Here is a 20,009-nt window from a genome sequence, read left to right on the forward strand (position 1 = left end):
CTCAGATACAACTGGCTAGTGATTTTAGTAGGTAGTTTTTTTTTTCTTTGCCAATTTTGCCTAAATTGGCAAAATTACTAACTATTTAGTAATTATTAACTATTTAGTAATTATTTTTTTTGCCAATTTTACTAAATTGGCAAAATTACTTACTAAAATCACTGGCCAGTTGTGTCCGAGTTTAGCGAACGGACTATATTTGTATTATTTATTGTAACTTTGTTACGACGTTGTTGCCAATTATATAATTTTCTAAGATTTAAAGAAAATTGGAATTTTACAGTAGTTACAAAATGATCAAAAAGTTTCGTTGAGAACGTGTACTTTACTACTTTAATTTCACCTACACATCTCGTGCTGTGTGGCTGTCATCTTCTTTCACTGAGACTACGCATTCGCATACAATGAGAATGGTACCTTCTGCCGATGTTCATATTACTTCGTGCAATTGGTCCCCAATTCAAAAGCTGATCTGGGTTAACTGCTGCAGTTACAATTAACAAAATTACACCCAATTGCATAGAACACTACATAAAAAAGAAATACTTCAAATGCAAGAATACAATCATATGAGAAGATGGTACAAAAAAGATGTGGCAACAAAGAAAACCAAAAAAGTGAAAAGCGTATCTGTCACATCATTTTAATTTCACGCTGTTGCTATGTATAGGTAAATATGAATTGTAATCAATAACCAAAATAAATATAGTTAAAAACACCTACAGTCGGAAAAATGAAAGAATACCCATGAACGATCACATCAATCACTCATTTTGTATTTGCTATCTTTTTCTATAAATAACAAACGTTTGTATATGACAGAAAAAAAGGCACGTCTGTGATTAGAGACATTTATAACATTTATTCTAATTGTCGATAGATGGCGCTATAATCGAAAAGAAAATTATTTACGAATTATATATCTACAAATATAATCTGTACAATTTATAAGACTATACAAATCAAAGAAAATACCATTTTATAAATGCAATAAACACAATTGATTTGTTTTTATGACAAATTGCAAATAAAATGTGACAACTGTCAAATTTAACTAAAACGTCATGTTAGAATAAATGTTATAAATGTGTATTATCACGGACTTACCTTTTTTCTATCATTTGTGACACACTGAAAAATGCTCATGAAAAGGACTATATCACCGTATCTAATGAAAATATTTAAAAAATAACTACAGCAGCCTCTATACGGTTTTAAACTTTTAAGTATTTTTTAATTTATTGAAAATCATGCAATTTTATCCTGTGCCTCTTTCAATGACAATTTAAACAATAATGATTATAAAAATATTGATATTTGAACATCAATAAGTTGAATGAAACAAGGATTATTATCCCTTCATATAAAAATAACTTTATAAACCCCCTTACAGAAATTATTGTCCACAATAATTTGGTATATACAGACTGTTTAGCTTTCAATTAGATATACGCACTATAAATGTCAACACTACTTCCTTACTGCCCACTCAATGTCACGCGAATTCATTCATCCATTCGTTATTCTACAGTGGCAATGCAACTCATTCTCATAAGCAATGATGCCGATTTTAGCTCTTCCTTTATTGGGATCTAATCAAGTACTAAACAGTCTGTATCTAAAGTACTTGCATATTGTATACAGGGTGTCCAGAAACTCTACCGACAAACGAAGACAGGAGATTCCTCAGATAATTTTAAGACAATTTAACCCAATTCACCTAGTCCGAAAATGCTTCTTAAGGGAGCTAGAGCTCTTTGAAGATGGCGCCATGAAATTAGTTTTTCTTAAATACCTCCAGAACGCTTCTATTTAGAAAAACAAAAATTGGTATGCGTATTTACTTTTCAGAGATGAATCGATTCCATCCATTGCAAATTTCTATTACCGGTCATAGGCGTCCGCTTTGGGTAGAGCAACGGGTATTTTATCGCATAACTTTTTTGTCCTTAACTTTTATGCATTTTTGACACCGGATTATTAAATTGTGAGATATTCTAGTACTAAAAGGTCCTCTTGTTTTAAGTCGGTAGGACACACCGTTTTCTAGAAAAATCGATTTAAAAGTTTTTGGAATTTGAAAAAAAATTGAAAGAAGTTTTCAACAAAAAACGAAATATTTTACCAACATAAAGTAAGAGTAACTTTTAGTACTCGAATACCTCATAATTTAATAATCTAGTGTCAAAAATGCTCAAAAATTTAAGACAAAAAAGTTATGCTATAAAATAACTGTTGACCTACCCAAAACGGACGCCTATGACCAGTAATAGAAATTCGCAATTAATGAAATCGATTTATCTCTGGAATATAAATAAATGTACCAGTTTTCGTCTTTCTAAACAGTTTTTTAATTTTTTTTTTATTTAAAAAGCGAAAAATTTTTAAAATCGATTTTTCTAGAAAACGGTGTGTCCTAACGATTTAAAACAAGAGTATCTTTTAGTACTAGAATACTTCAAAATTTCATAGTCCAGTGTCAGAAATGCATAAAAGTTAAAGATAAAAAAGTTATGCGATAAAATAACTGTTGCCCTACCCAAAACGGACGCCTATGATAGGTACTAGAAAGTTGCAATAGATGGATTAGATTTATATCTTGTAGCTAAATACGCGTACCAATTTTTGTTTTTCTAAATAGAAGCGTTCTGGAGGTGTTTAAGAAAAACTAATTACAATACGCCATCTTCAAAGAGTTCTAGCTCCCTTAGGAAGCATTTTCGGACTAAGTGAATTGGGTTAAATTACCTTAAAATTATCTGAAGAATCTCCTGTCTTCGTTTGTCGGTAGTTTCTGGACACCCTGTATATGTATTAAAAAATTACAATTTCTTGTTCTTGGGATATTTTAGATAAGCAGTAAAAATTTCATTGGTACCTATCAGATAGTTGTTATGAACTATATAATATGGTACATTCCATGTCGAATCACAGGCAAAAAAATTTGGACCTCCGATTTGTCTCAAAATTGGTATATAGCTTCTGTGGGACGTAAAAATGAGATATTTAAGGTCAAAAAATGTTCTTCTTTTTTTCTTAAAATGTTATTTTATGCGTTTTTACAGTGATTTGGTGTTTATTTAAACAAATTTGCATTTTCTATCGTAAAGGGAAAAACATAATATTTTAATAGAAGGAACTCAAAAATGTCATTAAATGGCATTATAACAAGTTATTTTGATTCAAAACAAGTTTTTGATCAAATTTTTTAGTGTAGAAAACGTTAATACCGTTTTTTACATTTTACTCCATTCCCAAAATACATCATCATCGATTTGGCTGAAAATTTGCCCACATATAGCCAAAACATAGGACTTTAAGTGTTTAGAAGGATTTGAATTATATTACAATACCAAAAAAGTTACATGCAATAATATCAGACTCGAAAAGTATATTAGTCCAGTCGGGATAGCATTTGACCTTGCATGCCGAGCTGCCCAAAATTTTATTTTTCTGATCTTTAGGGGAGTAAATAGTAGCCTAAATTTAAAACCACGAATGAATTCCTCCGTTACGTTAGCCGCCATCTTGATTTTAAAGGAGAACCTGTTTGGCTCTATATCTCCGCCATTTTTACCTTTTCGACAAAAATGGTAGGAACTGAAATTGTTCCAAATAAATCGTGTTTACAATTATTACAATTTCTTTTTAACAATTTTTGTCGTGAGGTTGATATTTTCGAGTTAATTATACTTACAATAGACACCTATATTTTTGACTATGATATTGCATGTAACTTTTTTGGTATTGTAATAAAATTCAAATCCTTCTCACCACTTAAAGTCCTATGTTTTGGCTATCTGTGGGCAAATTTTCAGCCAAATCGATTACGATGTAGTTGGGGAATGGGGAAAAATGTAAAAAACGGTATTTTAAAAACAAAAACTAGTTTTGAATCAAAGTTACTTGTTATAATGCCATATAATCCCTGACACTCAATAGCAGAGTTCATTGCCAGGAAGTTTTAAAAAAATTTAAAATATTAACTCTTCCTTCTTTGTTTGTTTTTGAATCCGTTTGTTTAATCCGCAAACATGCATCAGAAGGTCCAGAGAGACCCACTCACAACTATACCCTTAGAAACGTGGAGCATAATCTTTACCTGCCAACCCCACGGTCTGAGCTGGTTAAGTGCTCTATACTATACAATTCGAGAAAAATGCACAATCACCTGCCATCTAACATCAAATCTATTGCAGCATTTCGCTTTTCGCAAGGCCTTGAAAGTTTATTTGCTTGAGAGTTTTTTATACAGTGAATGACTTTTTTATAAACGATTTGAATTCAGCAAATTGACTTGCAGGATTATTACTTTCGAGTACTTTTGTACATATTTGCAGTGGCATAGATCTTTTGATTTACTTTCCCTTTCCCTTTTCCTCGTTCGCCTTCTTTTTGCTTTGACGTTGTATACATATTGTTTGCAAAATTTTTAAAATTGTATTTAAGTAGTATAACTCACGCCATTTATTTGGTGTCTGTTTCTGTTTTTATTTTGTTTGTAGTTTTTATTATTTTTTGTTTTTTATTGTATTTTTTATTTTGTATAAGCTTTGTCCACAAATTGTAAAAATTTTTTGATAATAAAGCATACCAATCAAATTAATGACATTTTTGAGTCCCTTCTATTAAAATATTATGTTTTCCATTGATACTTTACGATAGAAAATGCAAATTTTTTTAAATAAACACCAAATCACTGTATAATCGCATAAATTAACATTTTGTGAAAAAAGAAGATTTTTTGATGTTAAATATCTTATTTTTACGTCCCGCAGAAGCTACATATATACCAATTTTCAGACAAATCGAAGATCCAAAATTTTTTTTGCTCCAAAATTGAGTGATTTGAAATGGAATCACCCATATACAACTGAAAAGATTTGTTAAAGAAGTTTAATATATTCTCCTTAATAAAATAGCCTGCATAATAACGTTGAAATTTAAAAACTGTATATAAATTACATAATATACAGTGTGGGAAAAATTCAATCGATACATGCAACAGGAAAAAAAATCGAGTTGAACAAAACAACCAAAAAAGCAACTAAATCTAAAAACAAAAAAAAAACAAACTCAAGTTTTTAAAAGTTTATTTAAAAAATAAATAAATAAAAATTAAAATAATTATTATAATCTCTTGCTTTCAAAAAAAGTAATATATTTTATATTTGTTTACTTTTTTAATCATTGCTATCTCTGTTTTTATGTTTAGAGAGATTACATTTTCATATAATAACAAAGAATAGATAAAATTATGGTCTGACACACAAAAGGTCGATATGTAGATTGGACAAAACATTTTAAAAGGTCTATAATATTGATAGCGGTTCTTTAATTTAAAATGTCTGGGATCAGATGTGAGAATAAAGATAAAATTGTATACTGCATGCTGCATGTTATTAGCAAATGAATACATTTATTTTGATAAATAAATACTTAAATATTTAGTACATCTAGAACGGGCTCAACACTCTCGGCGAAGTTACTTCGCCAAAGTTGATCGAAGTCCGAAGTGCCTTTCTACAGACTCGTTCTACTTCGCGAGGAACACATTCAAGCGGTGCGATACCGACAAAGATCCCTTTGACTCGGACGCGCCAGACCGACAGATTTCGGAAGTAGAACGAAGTTAGGCAAAGTTACACAAGGTGGCCGTCTACACTCTCGTACTTGTTGAACCTCGAGCGACTCCGGCGAGAGTGTGGACGGCGTATAAAAGAACGACAATGAGATACTAACAAACCATTTTAGTATGATCGAAACGAAGATCGGTGGGATATGCGCATTTTATCAATGAAATTCGATATTTTTAAGACATTTCAGAAGCCGCTACAGATAAAATGTTTTAACAACCCATTAATCATTCAGAATTACTCAACGGATATTACTACAGTTAAAATAATTAAGATAATGATTTAATGAGTGAAATTTAAAGTTTTTTCTACTTTAATGACAAAAAAAGCAAGCTCATTAACAGAACCCAATTAAAAATTATTTTGTACATCATATTTGAAACATTATTTGGTTAAAAAATCTCATTTTTGTTGGCAAAAAAATATATTAATTTGTCTGGACTAAATTACAGTTCTGTTGATCTTAAAAGGGATATGTTACTATCAACATTCACACAGTGTTGCCAAACTGAATTTTGTTATTTTGAGTGTAAATTTTCCCAGCGATCTCCGAGTGTACAATACTTCGTTATGCTTTCCTTTTATTTACATTGCGACTGTCACTTTACAATACGATTTTGCCTATTTCTGAAGCCAAAGCTCTTTTCTTGGTATAGTGGAGTATGAGTGGTTTATGATATTTGAAGAACGTTAAAATCCTCATACAAAATAATCCGTTTATGAGTTACTGTCAAACTTTGGCCTTCCTTGTTGCTCCGTGTATAAGAGCATTAGCCACGATCAAAGTTTACTGACAAATGAACTTAAAAATTTTGACATTTAACCTTGTTTTGTTATGAAACGCAACATGACGAGAAGCACAGTTTTGACACTTAAGCAGAAAAGAAGAAAGCTTACATGTCAGTTGACTAAGCTGGTTGGCAGCCGAATGACTCGTGGCGATAGAAACTGAGAAGAAGAAAGGGAACCAAGTTATTATAAAGAACTGAACTTATTGATCTTGAACCTTGTGCTCTACATACCATTGTCGCAAATGGGTCCCAATATCCTTCTCAATATTGTAACGAAAGAGAACTCTTGACCGACCCCCGTATAACGGTACACAACTCGAAATGTGTAAGAATGACGCTATCGAATATTCGAGGCAGCGGCGGATGGGTAAAGGGTGTTCGAGAACGTACCTCAAGTAGGCGTGACGAGCTGATAACTAGAGATGGGCAGAATCTTCGAGAAATAACGGCTGGGCTATAAATAGGAACGGATTTTGTAAATAAGTTTAGTTTAAGCTAGAGATTTGTAAAGGAAACTTGTATAAATAAACTAATAAAGTCGTATATAAATACGAACGCTCGTTTGATTGTTCAAAATCTTTCTTTCAAAAATATTGATAAGGTTTATTGTCGTTGTTTCTCTTTAGTCACATAGGCATATTAAACAAATGTTAGTGTCATTTGGGCTTCTATCTACTTTATCACTGCTTACAATCTTTATTTCAGGTGTATCAAGTCAATAATTATCCTTATTAATTGTTATCCTCCAGTTTTCATCCGTTCATCTTCCATGTTTCCCTGGATGTGGATTTTGCTACATTGTAGACAAGAAAACGTTATATTCTACACCTTAAACTCATGGTGGGGTGTATGTGTTAGACAAATAGGTTTAAAGTATTTTCTCTTTACATAAAGCAGCCTTAAAGAGAGTTGAAGAAGTTTTTATGACATCAATCTGCAATAGGGCTTTTCATCGATGGTCATTTGTTTCGAGCTTTTGTCATATATTGTATAATCTGTGTATAATATTAATATACATGGATTATACGATATTTGACAAAAGCTCGAAAAAAATGACTGTAAATGAAAAGCCCTATTCCCTATGAGCTTCGCTGGTATCGCCAACTAGCGGATTACTTGTGCAAATTCACTGGCAATTTATTTAATTTTTATCAACGCAAGAAATAATCAGATTGTAATCGATGGTTAATATCAGTAAGTACAGAATTTAATATGATTCATTATGATTATTTTTTTAAGATTTTATTTATTATTTTGACGTTATATTGACTAGTTTCCTTCTTTCCTACTTCGGATACTTTCATAATTATCGTGTAGATGGCGCTAAATGAATAGATTAATTATTATTATAGAATGTAAAAAAACGAAATTTTAGTATTTAAAATGTACCTAACTATATTTAAGGTAAAAATATATGCCACAGCTTTGACCAACTAATATTTTTTCCTATTAATGTTTTTAATTTCAATGTTTTAAATTAATCACTTCGACATTTATGTCAAATTTCCAGAAAAAGTTCACTGATTTGCCACTACTGGCGCTCACGAATTTTAAAAAATCCCCTCTACCTACGAGCTCACGGCGGATAGAAGCTGTACATCTAATCACAGAGCAATATGGAAAAAAATGAACAGAATTTTGTAGTTTCGACAGTACCAAAAGCCTTAAAGCATTCAATAAACTCTAAATCATTTTAAACCTTTACTTCACTTCTGATCAATTTTTGCAGTCTCCATACAATGTTTAACAATCTAGACACCTTTTATATATAATTTTCGGAGTTTAAAAATACCCAGAGTTGCCCAAAGTATAAAGTACAAAATAAATAATAACTGATCAAAAAAGTTTCATACAAAGTAAAAATTTCCTAAAAATAAATAAGAATTGTTTGATCTTCTACATAGACCCCTTTTGTGCCATACTATATCTGTAACAAGACCTAAATATGAGTGTTTTACTTGAAATCACAGATAAAATAAATAAAAAACTGTATTGTTCCTTGAAACGGTGTGAAAAACTTCACTAGACTCACTAGAAGTATGTGATTATCGATGTGTCACATAGTTTTGGATATTTCCTTTCGTTTGCCACCACTTTTTGCATTGTTCCTCGTTACTAATGATAATGACAGAGTAATTATCCATTACTGAATGTAAATTAGTAATTTTATCTGTCAAGTGCGATCTTCTACAAAGTTTGCTGACAAGTGCACAGATTAATCAGAAATAAAAAAAATGTATGAACATTTTTAATTTCTTTGCACCACGAAAATGCAGCAGCTGCATAATACTCTGGTTAAATCGGAGAGTGTAGGAAGAGTCTATACCGGTTTCGGAGGTTTTTTCCTCCTCATCAGTAGTCGACAATAAATATCGTTGTAAAAAAATCTCTGGAGGTTGTAACCAAAGAATGTATTCCACCTGTTGTCAATCTGGTGGTATGGGAACGATATTTATTGTCGTTTTCTGTGCTATTTCGATTGCTAACTTATTTTGTTAATCAGAAATAGTTCAGAATTTATCACATTTGAAATACGGTAATACCTTCCAGAACTTGATAATTGTAGTTCAATAGTATTTGGTACATGGCAAACGATGAAATCAGAAGATTGATGTCTTGAAAAATGACAATGTCTTGTAGATGACTCCATATATAGAGTCGAAAGCTTGAAAGCTTAATTGAGGGGCTTAACTCAAAAGTTGGTAACTTTGATTCTAGATTCTAAGCCATTTATGATATTGGTGTAAAAACAGTGGATCATTTTAAAGAAACAGTGCTACTAAACAGTTGAACATAACATATTTGTTCTATGAGCTACAATATTTTGGAAATCCTATCATCTAAATTTGAATGCTTCCTTTTCAGGAATTTTCTGGACCTTATTAATCATTGTTGAGTAATGTTGGGTACATCTTAGATAATAAAATCAAGTCAAGGCCTTGAAATATGCAAGTGAATTGCAGATGACTCCATAGATAGCATTCCACAAACCAAATTAAGCTGTTTGGGTTCAACTACTGATAAGTTTGATCGTCGTTTTTAAAATATTATTCATCTTAGTGTAAAGTCAGTGGTTTATTTGTATGAAATAGTATTATCAAATCATTTTAGGGTGTGAAAAACAGTTGAACATAAGACATTTGATCTATGAACAAGATCATTTTGCAAATATATGTATAAAACACTGAGTATCATCTAATCAACCAATGAAAATTTTGTATTGACACATTTCTTCTTCTTGGAGATTATTATATAAAATATAATAATGAGAGTGTTCAGTTTTGTTCTATTCCACATTTGATCATTAAATGTTTGGCTTGGGCTCACATGGTTAACTTCCTTGCAAATTTTTCTTGGAACTATTTCTTTATTGTTAAAAAATACGTTTTAGGTAGATTAAAATGTGTACAATGTAATCTCCAATTTATCATTTAGGGAGAGAAAAGTCTACCGAGATACTGTGTCTCTTATAAAAATTATATTTTTCAAAAAGTTTTCAATGTAGTCCAGAAAGTTTTCTTTAATGACAGGCCCACTACTGTGTATACACTCTTATTATCATTATCTTCTAATTTTGTTTATTTTACAGTTCTTGCAAGATTTTTTTGTGCTTATGCAGATATTATTATGCCCTTTTCTTTGTTCACTTCTTGATTTTAATGCTGTTGTTCCACGAAGCTTTTCTTTTTGATCTTGAACCAAAACAGCTAAAAGATTTCAAGTAAGACACTCACTTTCAAGCTTCTACGTCCAATTTGAAAATAAAAAAAACTAAAAACAGCCTCCAAATTAAAAATAGATTATGCTAAGAAAAAAAAAATTGCATTGCTTACAACAAAATCCATGTACACGGTACATAAAAACATATTATTCACATTTGGCACGTTCTAACCGCCCATGCATAGATATTTCACTTTAACTAGATTTAATGACTTATATTATTTTATTCAATGGTTTTTTGAATGCGCAAAAATCGACCATACGGTACACTAGCTTTAGACAGAATGTTTTCAATTGGCGCAGTCAGTAGGATTAGATATAGTTCGTTATATTCGTAGTTATACAAGTTATGTGTTTAAAAATGTTTCCAATATATAGTTGATTGATGAATATTCCGCCAAATCCAAGTGCTCTAACAGAAATACATGTACTAAGATTATAAGGTAGCTGTCTATGTTTATTTCTCTTCTAAACTTGCAATTTTTTGTCACTAAAGCCGAATACGGTATAGTCGATTTTTGCAATTGTATTTAATTTATTTTTACACATGTATACCACATTTAAAAAAGTGTTTTATCGTTCAGATAATACGCTTTTTAATAAAAAAATACTAAACGTCCTTAAAAGTCGTTGCTAATCACCCTGTCGTACACATACACGATGGCGACAGCTTTTTGCCCCTGCGTCTTTGTCAACACACCACATTTTACCCAACAAGAAGTTAAAAATCTTTCAGAGATATTTTTTACACTTAAAAAAAAGTTGTTGATGACATAACCTACAAAAATTGTGGGACTTAACCTCACAAACATTCTTTAAATTAGGTAATTCAATTTGCAGTTTTAGAATTTGGTGTATCTCTGCCAATTTTTCTAACTTCTTTGGGTAAAACATAGTTTGTTGCACAGAACTTTTTCAGTTTACGCAAGATCTAGTTCTGTGCTGTTGGTACCGCGTGTTAAACGATTCCTAACACAATTTGTAGTGTGGTCGAAAAGTTTTGTTTAAGTTTATCTATTTATAAAGATTGCACTGCATTTGCTTGATTGAAAAACAGTTTTGGTATGATATACATAAATATTATTAACTAATAGTCTAATGGATTTTTGACATTTTTCTTCCTTACTCTTTTCGAAATATGGGGAAAAAAGGTAAAAAAAGGAGATAGTGCTTAATTTCACATCTCGTGAAATTTTTAACACTATAAATAAGAATTTTTGAGAAAAATATATGCACAGTTTGAATCTTAACTCAGTCAGTTTATTTTGAAAAACAAGGTAAAAGGAAAGCCCCAACAAATCTTCAAACATAAAAAAAATGGAGAATTTGAAAGACACCACATAAAAAAACCTCATCCGGTAAAATTCCTCATAATATAATGTAGTCAAGATAAACTGAAAAATAAAGAGGTGAATGGGGAAGAAGAGGGCCAGAATGGGGGTAGGTATAGGAGAAATAGGAATAGGGGCAAACTGACAATAACAGTAAGTTTAGGAGTAGTAGGAAATTGTTCATATGACCTAGCTCGAAAACTCGTTTTGAAATCGAGGAACCAAATGGCAAAGATAGCCTGAAAATTTCCATTAAACTTGCATTGCCCTGTCACAAATTACTTCTGAAGGAATTTTTAACAATACAACTAAGAAGTTTTTGCAAAAACACTTTTAGATAGTTTGAATTTCAATCAATGTATTTTGAGGAAAAAGGTAAAAGGAATGCCACAACAAATGTTCATACAAAGAAAACATAGACAATCTAAAAGAAAACAAAGCCTCATACAGTTCAAACCTCATAATTATAATGCAGGAAGGAGAAAGTAAAGAATAAGCAGGTGAATGAACAGGAGTAGGGATAAAATGGAGAGTAGGTGTAAGTATAGCAGGACTAGGAATAGGAATAGCAAAAAAGGCAATAAAAGCAATAATCAAACTTTTTGGCACCCAGTTCGACAGTTTTTTTCCAAAATGTGTAAGCGGAAACACCAAAAAATGTAGTTTCAGTTCTATGATATTGTTTAATTAAAAAATTAGTTCAAAAAAACGAGAAAATAACTTTGGACCAGTGTGAATAGAAGTAGTGGATGAAAAATATAAACCTCATGTAAATCGAATCAAATGGTGAAATCTGAAATGGTCTGTCTATAAGAAAATATGGTCAACAATGTGTTTTTGAAATATTTTGTAATTAGTCTCCGGATTAGTTTAACAAAAACAGTCTAAGCATACAATTATTAAAATGACATCATTTTACATAATTGGGAACTCTCTTATCTGCATTAAGTAATACCCAAAGATTAGACAGATGGTGTGGTGTAATCCGAAATTTTGTCTCGTTCATTCATGCTGCAAGTGATCGAACAAAGTTTGATAAGATATAAAGTAGATAAGGCCTTTTTATAGTAGGTATCTTCCTTTCCTGGAAGTCTTGAAAATTATTGCGTCAAATACGTGACTAAGCTCATTTAGAGACATAAAAAAATTTGGAGTGGAGATTTCGCAAATTACAGATAAGATGAAATTTTTATAAATTAATTGATTTCTTAGGAATTGGAATCCTCATAATGAGAGTATTGTAAATGGAAGACATTTGAAAAATTATTTAAGTGACTAGTAAATAAAGAATATTACAATATCTCATTCAGAGTATTGGACTATCTAAAATTTAACCACCTGACGGAAGATTTTAAGGCTTGGAACAACGCTGAATTGACTTGGTTCCTACAGAAAACTAGAAAGTAAGAAAACAACCTTAAATGACCCAAAATATTATAAAGATGACGTAGGTCCCATATAGCAACTTCAGGTACCAAAAGCAACACCAAGAAAAGTTTGTTGATGTCTTTTCCAGTCAAGTCTGGAGCTTGAGAAGGCTGCTTAATATTTACTATTGGTCACATCAGTGTACAGAATCATTAAAAATGGTACGAATAGAAACAAATCCATCTATCTTGGAAAGGCTAAACATTTTCAGTGGAATGTGTTGGTCAACGTGTTTTTAGGGTTTAATGATCGATTTTTGGGAAGCATTTTTGTTTGAGATGGAGTAGATATGCTGTTGAAAGCGACGAAAGAGTTTGGCTTGCTACAGAAAACAAACCACATATAAAACCTTTAGTTTTCAAAATTCAGCATTCTAATCTCTATCAGTTGAGTCTGAAGTTACACCAAACTACTGACTATCTTTATATCGAGTGTGGAACCTAAAATTACCTATTGGTCATATATATTTTTTAGAGCAAAATAAGACTGCAAAAAATTGTAAGAAGTTTACAAAAAGTGCAGACTAGATTGCCTAAGAATCAGTTGTGATGAGATGGTGCCTTACTACAACCTTAGGTGTACCTTAGAATCGTTCTGGAAAGAACCTTTAGGTTAATAGAAGCTCACAACCTAAAAGCTGGCAACCTAGCCTAGTCATTGAGGATTGTAAGGCTCGGAACAATCCTGGGTTAACTTGGTTGCAAGTGATAAGCAGTAGAATACCTTATAGATTATATAGATGACGTAGGACAATCTAGCAGCTTCAAGTACCAAATGCAACACCAAGAAAAGCTTGTTGATATCTTTTCCAGTCAAATGTGGAGCTTGACAAGGCTGCTTAATATCTGCTGTCCTATTTTCCATGTCAGTGGGCAAAGAACAGAGAAAACAGTCCAGATAAGGAAAAAGATTTTGAGTTTAAAGGCTTGAGGAACGGAGATTTTGAATTTTGAAGACAATCAAGCGAAACAGGAATATTTTGGAAGAAATTTCAAGACAAAAAGGTTAACTTACCTAAGACTTAGGAGCAGGACTGTACACAAGGAGATAACAAGACAAAATTTTGTAGTAAGTAATAAGTAACAATATCTGGCAGCTATACAGAAGAGCATATAACTAAAGAAATATCGAAGATATGCAATAAATGACTAGAATTATATTTGCGAACAATCCCGACCTTTAATTGCGCTAAAATTTCACCTGAAAATCCTCATTATGTTATATAATATAGAAATATATTCATAAATTATAGAGAAAAAAAACAAGTTGTTTTTTGGAAGTAAAAATATCAAAAATATTTGTTTTCAAAACTGTTTTCCAAAACTTACTTCAACTTAGTTATATATTTACCTTTTTGACACACACAAATTGTATCAGGAATGTACGTTCAACGTGTTATAAAGTCGGCTCCCAAAAAGAAAATAAAAAGATATTTAGAAAACATGTACTTAGTTTAGCACGTAGGGTAATCAAAATTTTTATGTGGTTTTTATGGACCTATTTGGTCGAAATTTTAATTTCATACAGACAGTTCAAACACTTTTCATTTTATTCTTATTCAGCTTCAAAAATTGTGTACATTTTCATTATTTATTGAAAGGGAAAAGTTTTGAATTACATATTTCTTGGCATCTTAGTTTCTGTAGAGGTAGGAAAATGTTTGCTGATATAAAAAAAACTATCATGTGACATTGAAACTAAGCTGGCCTGTTTGAAACGGTTGTATTTCGAATTTTCAGCAATATTTACACCTTCAACAACTACAGGTGAACCAGAATACGAATAGACGTGAACATATTGTGCGATCAGTTGATTGAGAACCGCTTATTAGGATGTTTATGTGGATAGTTTCACTGTAGAAGAGATTCGCGACGTTGACAAATTTTGTGTAAAATCTCAATTTTTAATAATACTGATTTTGAATCTTCTAATTGTTCATTTAATCTAAAAATGCATCAACAGTATAAATTGAAGCGAAAAATTTTGAATGCTCATGCTCAAGTCGTAAAATAATACACTTAGTGTTAAAATTTGCTCAACGAGAACCAGTTGCTGATAAACCTATTATTGAATTTAAAAAAGTGCAAAACACTGGGCTAGTATGACAGGTAATTTGATAAATAATCCAATAAATAGAATAGCAAACTATATGAGATTTTTGGGTTGAATTTTCTGGTTGATGAAACATATTTACTTTCATGTCATACAATCGCAGTAATAGTTGGACTGATGGAAAGAACATTAGACTTAAAAAACCAATCCCAAGGGCCAATGTTTAATCATTGTAGGTGCAGGGGACGAAATAGGTTTTGTCGGTGGATCTTATATGTGAGATGGAAGTCCCAAGCAAAATTGGCTGATTGCCATGATTATATTATGAATTTTGTCAACTACAAAAAGTGGCTAGAAGAACTACCTCCCAACACTGTCATCCTAATAGACACTGCACTATATCACAATACTCAAGAAGATAAAGCAGCAACATCGTCAAAAATATCCCAACAGTGTCATTGTGTTTACCATCAAACGCATAAAATTGCAGTATCTGGGACACGTTGTAGGAAATCAGCACCGTTACTCCCTGCAGCAGTCCATATTGCAAGGTAAAGTCAAAGGTAAGCGAGGTCCCGGCAGAAGGAGAATATCATGGCTGCGGAATTTGAGAATATGGTTTAAGAAAACCTGAACGGAACTGATTTGAGCCGCAGCGCAGCGAGCAAGGTTATGATTGAAAATGTGATTTCCAACATCCGAAAATAGGATACAGAAGAAGAAGTCGTTGTAATGGACAATGCACCTGATCACAATACTCAAGACGATAAGGCACCAACGTCCGCATCAACAAAGAATAAAATGGTAGATTGCTTAAAAGTGAGAAATATTTGGTGTTGTTTCCATTATTAGAAATAACGTACACCTGGTTCCAAAAAAAACTGATACGACTCTTGACGCGTATTTTGTAGAAAATTGAGCAGTGTATTTTGAAGGATAAATACTTAATATTTACATACTGTCAATGTCACTGCCAAATCTTAAAATTTGTCAGATAGCTTATTATGTTCCACGGTTATTAGACTTTATTATTAATCTTTATTATTAATATTTTCTCCGCAACTGAGGATATCTTATCAACTGTATTGTTTTTAAACAATAGATGATAAAATAAAAATATTGACAGTTCAAAAATGTGAACATTATTGCATTGTGTGTGGCCTAAGTTTGGGCTGAAAACTAAAATGTATTACATTTTTACAAAATTTTGGAATATGTTTAATTACGTAGACCAATTTTAACAGTTGTTTTCAATACAGATTTGAATCATCTACAAATAGTTTCTAATGTCTTTTGATGTCAAATAATTAGGGAAGCTGGAATTCAACAGTTTAGAATTTTACATTGAGTTAATGCAAAATTGTGACGCATGTCAAAATTCTCAATGTATTTTAATTGTATTCATTTTTTTTTCGAATCCTGAGAAAGCTAATAAATATTTTTGAAAAATTTAAACTCAGAATGAAAGACTACATTATTACCGAGGGCTGAAAGTCCCTGAAAACTTCTATAATATTTATTTTAATAAGTTACAGGGCTGAAAATAAAAAAAAGTGTGATATTTAATTTCAAATATTTCATTCAATAGAAACTGCTTGTTTATTCTAAGGGGCTTTCCGCCCTCGGTAATAATGTAATCTTTCATCCTGCGTTTAAATTTTTCTAAAATACTTATTAGTTTTTTCATGAATCAGTTGTTTGTTGTTTGTTTATTTTATTATTTGTCTGTCATAATAAATATAATGTCAGATCAATCAAATACACTGCTCAACATGATGAAATCTTACCAAGAGTCGTATCAGTTTTTTTAGGAACCGGCTGTACAATACGTATTAAGGCTCCCACCACATCAATCGGATTTAAACCCGATAGAGCTTCTTTGGACTGGACAGTCCTAAACTTTGTTAGAACACGAAATGTAGATTTCACTTTTAGTTCTATTCAAAAATTGCCGGATGAGTACTTTGAAATATTTTCCGTAGAAGAGTGGAAAAAAATTGTAGACAAAGTGAAAAATATTGAGGGTGATTTTTTCATTTCAAATGAGACATTATTTAATGCTGCCACAGAATCATGTATTATTAATTTAGCTGAAGATCCTGATAACGAATACAGAGTCATACAGCGATAAGGATTTGATTTAATTCCAATTATTATTGTGCAAAACCATGATTCATGTAAACAACATTTCTGTACCTACAAAGAAATCAGTCAATATTTGTAGAAACCGTGGCAACCCTGTAATTCAAGCCACAAATGAATTCTGCATGCCTACTCCGGTTTGCGCACAGTTCACGTCTACTGCTATTCTGGGCGTACTGTACCTTTAGCTACTTGCACACGGTTACACAACTGTACTGAATGATATTCCAGAGTTTTTATTAATAAATATATTTTTATGAATTTAATTTTGTAGATCATATAAAAATTTGGGAACCACAAATAATATATCGTCAAATTTAAGTGATAAAACCACGAGAGGTGCAGAATTGTCGATCTTTGATCAAATTGATATTACTTTGGAGACAGTCTCTGTTTTACTATGAATTTTTTCTGATTATAAGAAATTATAAGTTGTTGAATACCAGCGTGATAACAAAAATACGTGTTGGTGTTACTTTAGGAGCCGACCATAGGTACCTTTAACGTCTCGTGACGCTAGACGAGGCTAAACATATGGAATAAAAAACATGTATTCGCACAAAAAGTCATCAGCTAAGAAGTGACGTATGGTCAAACGTCAGAAGGGGGTTTGTTCACGACCCTCTGGCTCCTCACTATGGTGGGCACGATGACGACTGGCAACGTTGGGGCCGGGGGCGGTTGATAAACAGTCTGCTGCGAGGCGGTCTTTTTGCCGCCCCCCGTAAAAATTTTAACAGTTCTTTGTAAAAAATCAGTCTTTTGTATAGTTACACTATGAGATGGGTTGTTTATAGGTTTTGATGAAGAAGTTGAGGACATCGAATGGCACCGGACTACTAGGGGATTCGAAGACGTCGACCAATCGCTGCTCGTGCTGCTGGTGGATGAGGAGGTCGATAACATTCCGGCTGAACAGGATCTGTACGGTGGCGGGGACTCGCTTTCTAGAACTGTGCGGTTTGGAGGCGGTCGAATACACTTCTGGTAAATTTCGGATTCCTGCAAAACACAACAGTATTACAATATGTCCACTACAACAAATAGTCCATTGAAATGTTACGTTTTTAGGCCTAGCGTGCATTTTTGAGAGGACTCTCAATTTTATTTTTTTGCTGTGATGGTAGGGTAAGTAGAAGCTTACGTTTTCGCTTGTGGCGTCGCTACTATTGTCACCCGGCTTAAAAACACCCGACTTATTGTCTTAAAAAAGGGCTGCAAATGGTTTTTGCATTCTATATCGTGTGCAACACAGCACACATCTTATGGAAAATATAATGTCACTCAAATGAAATAAAATTTACATGAATAGATTAGTCCCGAAATATCAATCATTTGATACCATTGCGCCAATGAATTTTGCTTAATTTGGGGGGGGGGGGTAATTAAAATTTATCGAAATCGCATTTTGAAGTCCATAAAACTGGCATTCATAAATTATATTAGTCTAGCGGCTATTGAAAACAGTCTATTCACCATTAGCTTAAGCCGATTAGAGGCGGTACAACTGACCAAATCATACCTACTTTATTATCAATAAATAATAATAGAATAAGATAAGAGTAAGCCTCTGCTTTAATCCCTCTAAAAGATTTATGAAGTAAGCGAATTACAAAATCTTTTTTCTCTTTGACACACGTACGTTCCCATTTGATTTTAGATTTTATTTATCAATTTATGCTCTTATTATTCAAAATACAGAGTTTTCACAATGATAAGAAATGATCGTAAATTCGGGATGAATCTACATATTCATGTAAATTTTATTTCATTTGAGTGACATTATATTTTCCATAAGATGTGTACCGCACACCCTTATGTCCTTAGCAACCCTAAAATTTTTAAACCTTTTGGGCCTAAAATATTATAGAGGACTTTTCAAAGAAAAATTTTCACTACAAATCTGTTTAATTTTATTAATTTTTCTTGCGTTTAACAGCGCTCAAAAGTTGTTTTCTAGTTATTGTTTTTTCATTTTCTTTGATGGGGAGACTGCGGTTCAGGAGCTAATTCAGTATCGGATGTGAATATATAGAAGTGACGTCATTGTGGTTAGTTCATCTTCGAATTCTTCGAATATTTCGATTAATTTTAATATTTTCATGATGGTACTGCAGGTTTCAGCAGAACAATTGGGCACACTGCAGATCATTTGAGACCTGCTTTTCGGCAACCACACATACTTCCACAGTTTCTCCTGCCCTTGTAGAAAATTAATTTTAGAAGTTCGAGGGGTGCTGGAGTTTTGAAAGTTTGAATTGGTATCCAAATTGTTCCATGCTTTTTCAAGCTCTAATCTTCAGGATCGCAGTGTTTGCCGAGCCACGACTAATCTGATGATAACCTCAGAGACTGTAGAAATGGGCGGAAGCTTGTGCTGCTGTATCTGTATCTCATGCTATCCAGGGAGTCATCATTATTTCCACCATATAACGAAAAAAGACGAAAAAACGTTCGCCAATGAGAATGAGCAATGATGGCTCGACTTTCTCATTGAGAAATAATGCTGTCCCACTAGCTACCTCAGGATGTTTCTGTAAAATTTTGATGAATTTAAGTTTGTCGATTTTGTTTGCTGATGTTGTGTCGTATCCTGAAAAAGTTTGGAGAAACTGCAAATTCTCTGCTTCTGAACTTAAGTTTATACTAACCTCCCCAGCACATCAAAAAATAAAATTGTGTCCTCTAAAAATTGCAACCTAAATATAACTTTTCAATGAACTAGAAGATGATGTTGAAAATTAAACATTATGTTTGATTGACCAACGATTAAATACTTTGAATATGTATACGTTCGGTATGTTTTCGAATACCGTCAACTAACTAAACACTTTCAAGAAAAAAGCCGATATTCTAAAGGCGAGGACCAATAATTGAATAGCTGAAACAAAATTCAATGCTTTTTGACG

General features: G+C 32.3%; 1 protein-coding gene across 3 annotated transcripts in view; it reads right to left on the reverse strand.

The window, feature by feature from the left end:
- Nucleotides 1-5,076: 5,076 nt before the first annotated feature.
- The window catches only part of LOC114333836 (putative protein TPRXL), a 153,418-nt gene continuing 138,485 nt past the window's right edge, over nucleotides 5,077-20,009 (reverse strand). For all 3 annotated transcript variants that reach the window (XM_028283835.2, XM_028283843.2, XM_028283829.2), the window contains exon 3: nucleotides 5,077-18,102. In XM_028283835.2, the coding sequence (XP_028139636.2) occupies nucleotides 17,692-18,102 (411 nt within the window). In that variant the 3' untranslated portion in view covers nucleotides 5,077-17,691. The remainder of the gene's footprint in view (nucleotides 18,103-20,009) is intronic.

This window comes from Diabrotica virgifera, chromosome 5 (genome assembly GCF_917563875.1).
Source record: "Diabrotica virgifera virgifera chromosome 5, PGI_DIABVI_V3a".
Taxonomy (NCBI): domain Eukaryota; kingdom Metazoa; phylum Arthropoda; class Insecta; order Coleoptera; family Chrysomelidae; genus Diabrotica; species Diabrotica virgifera.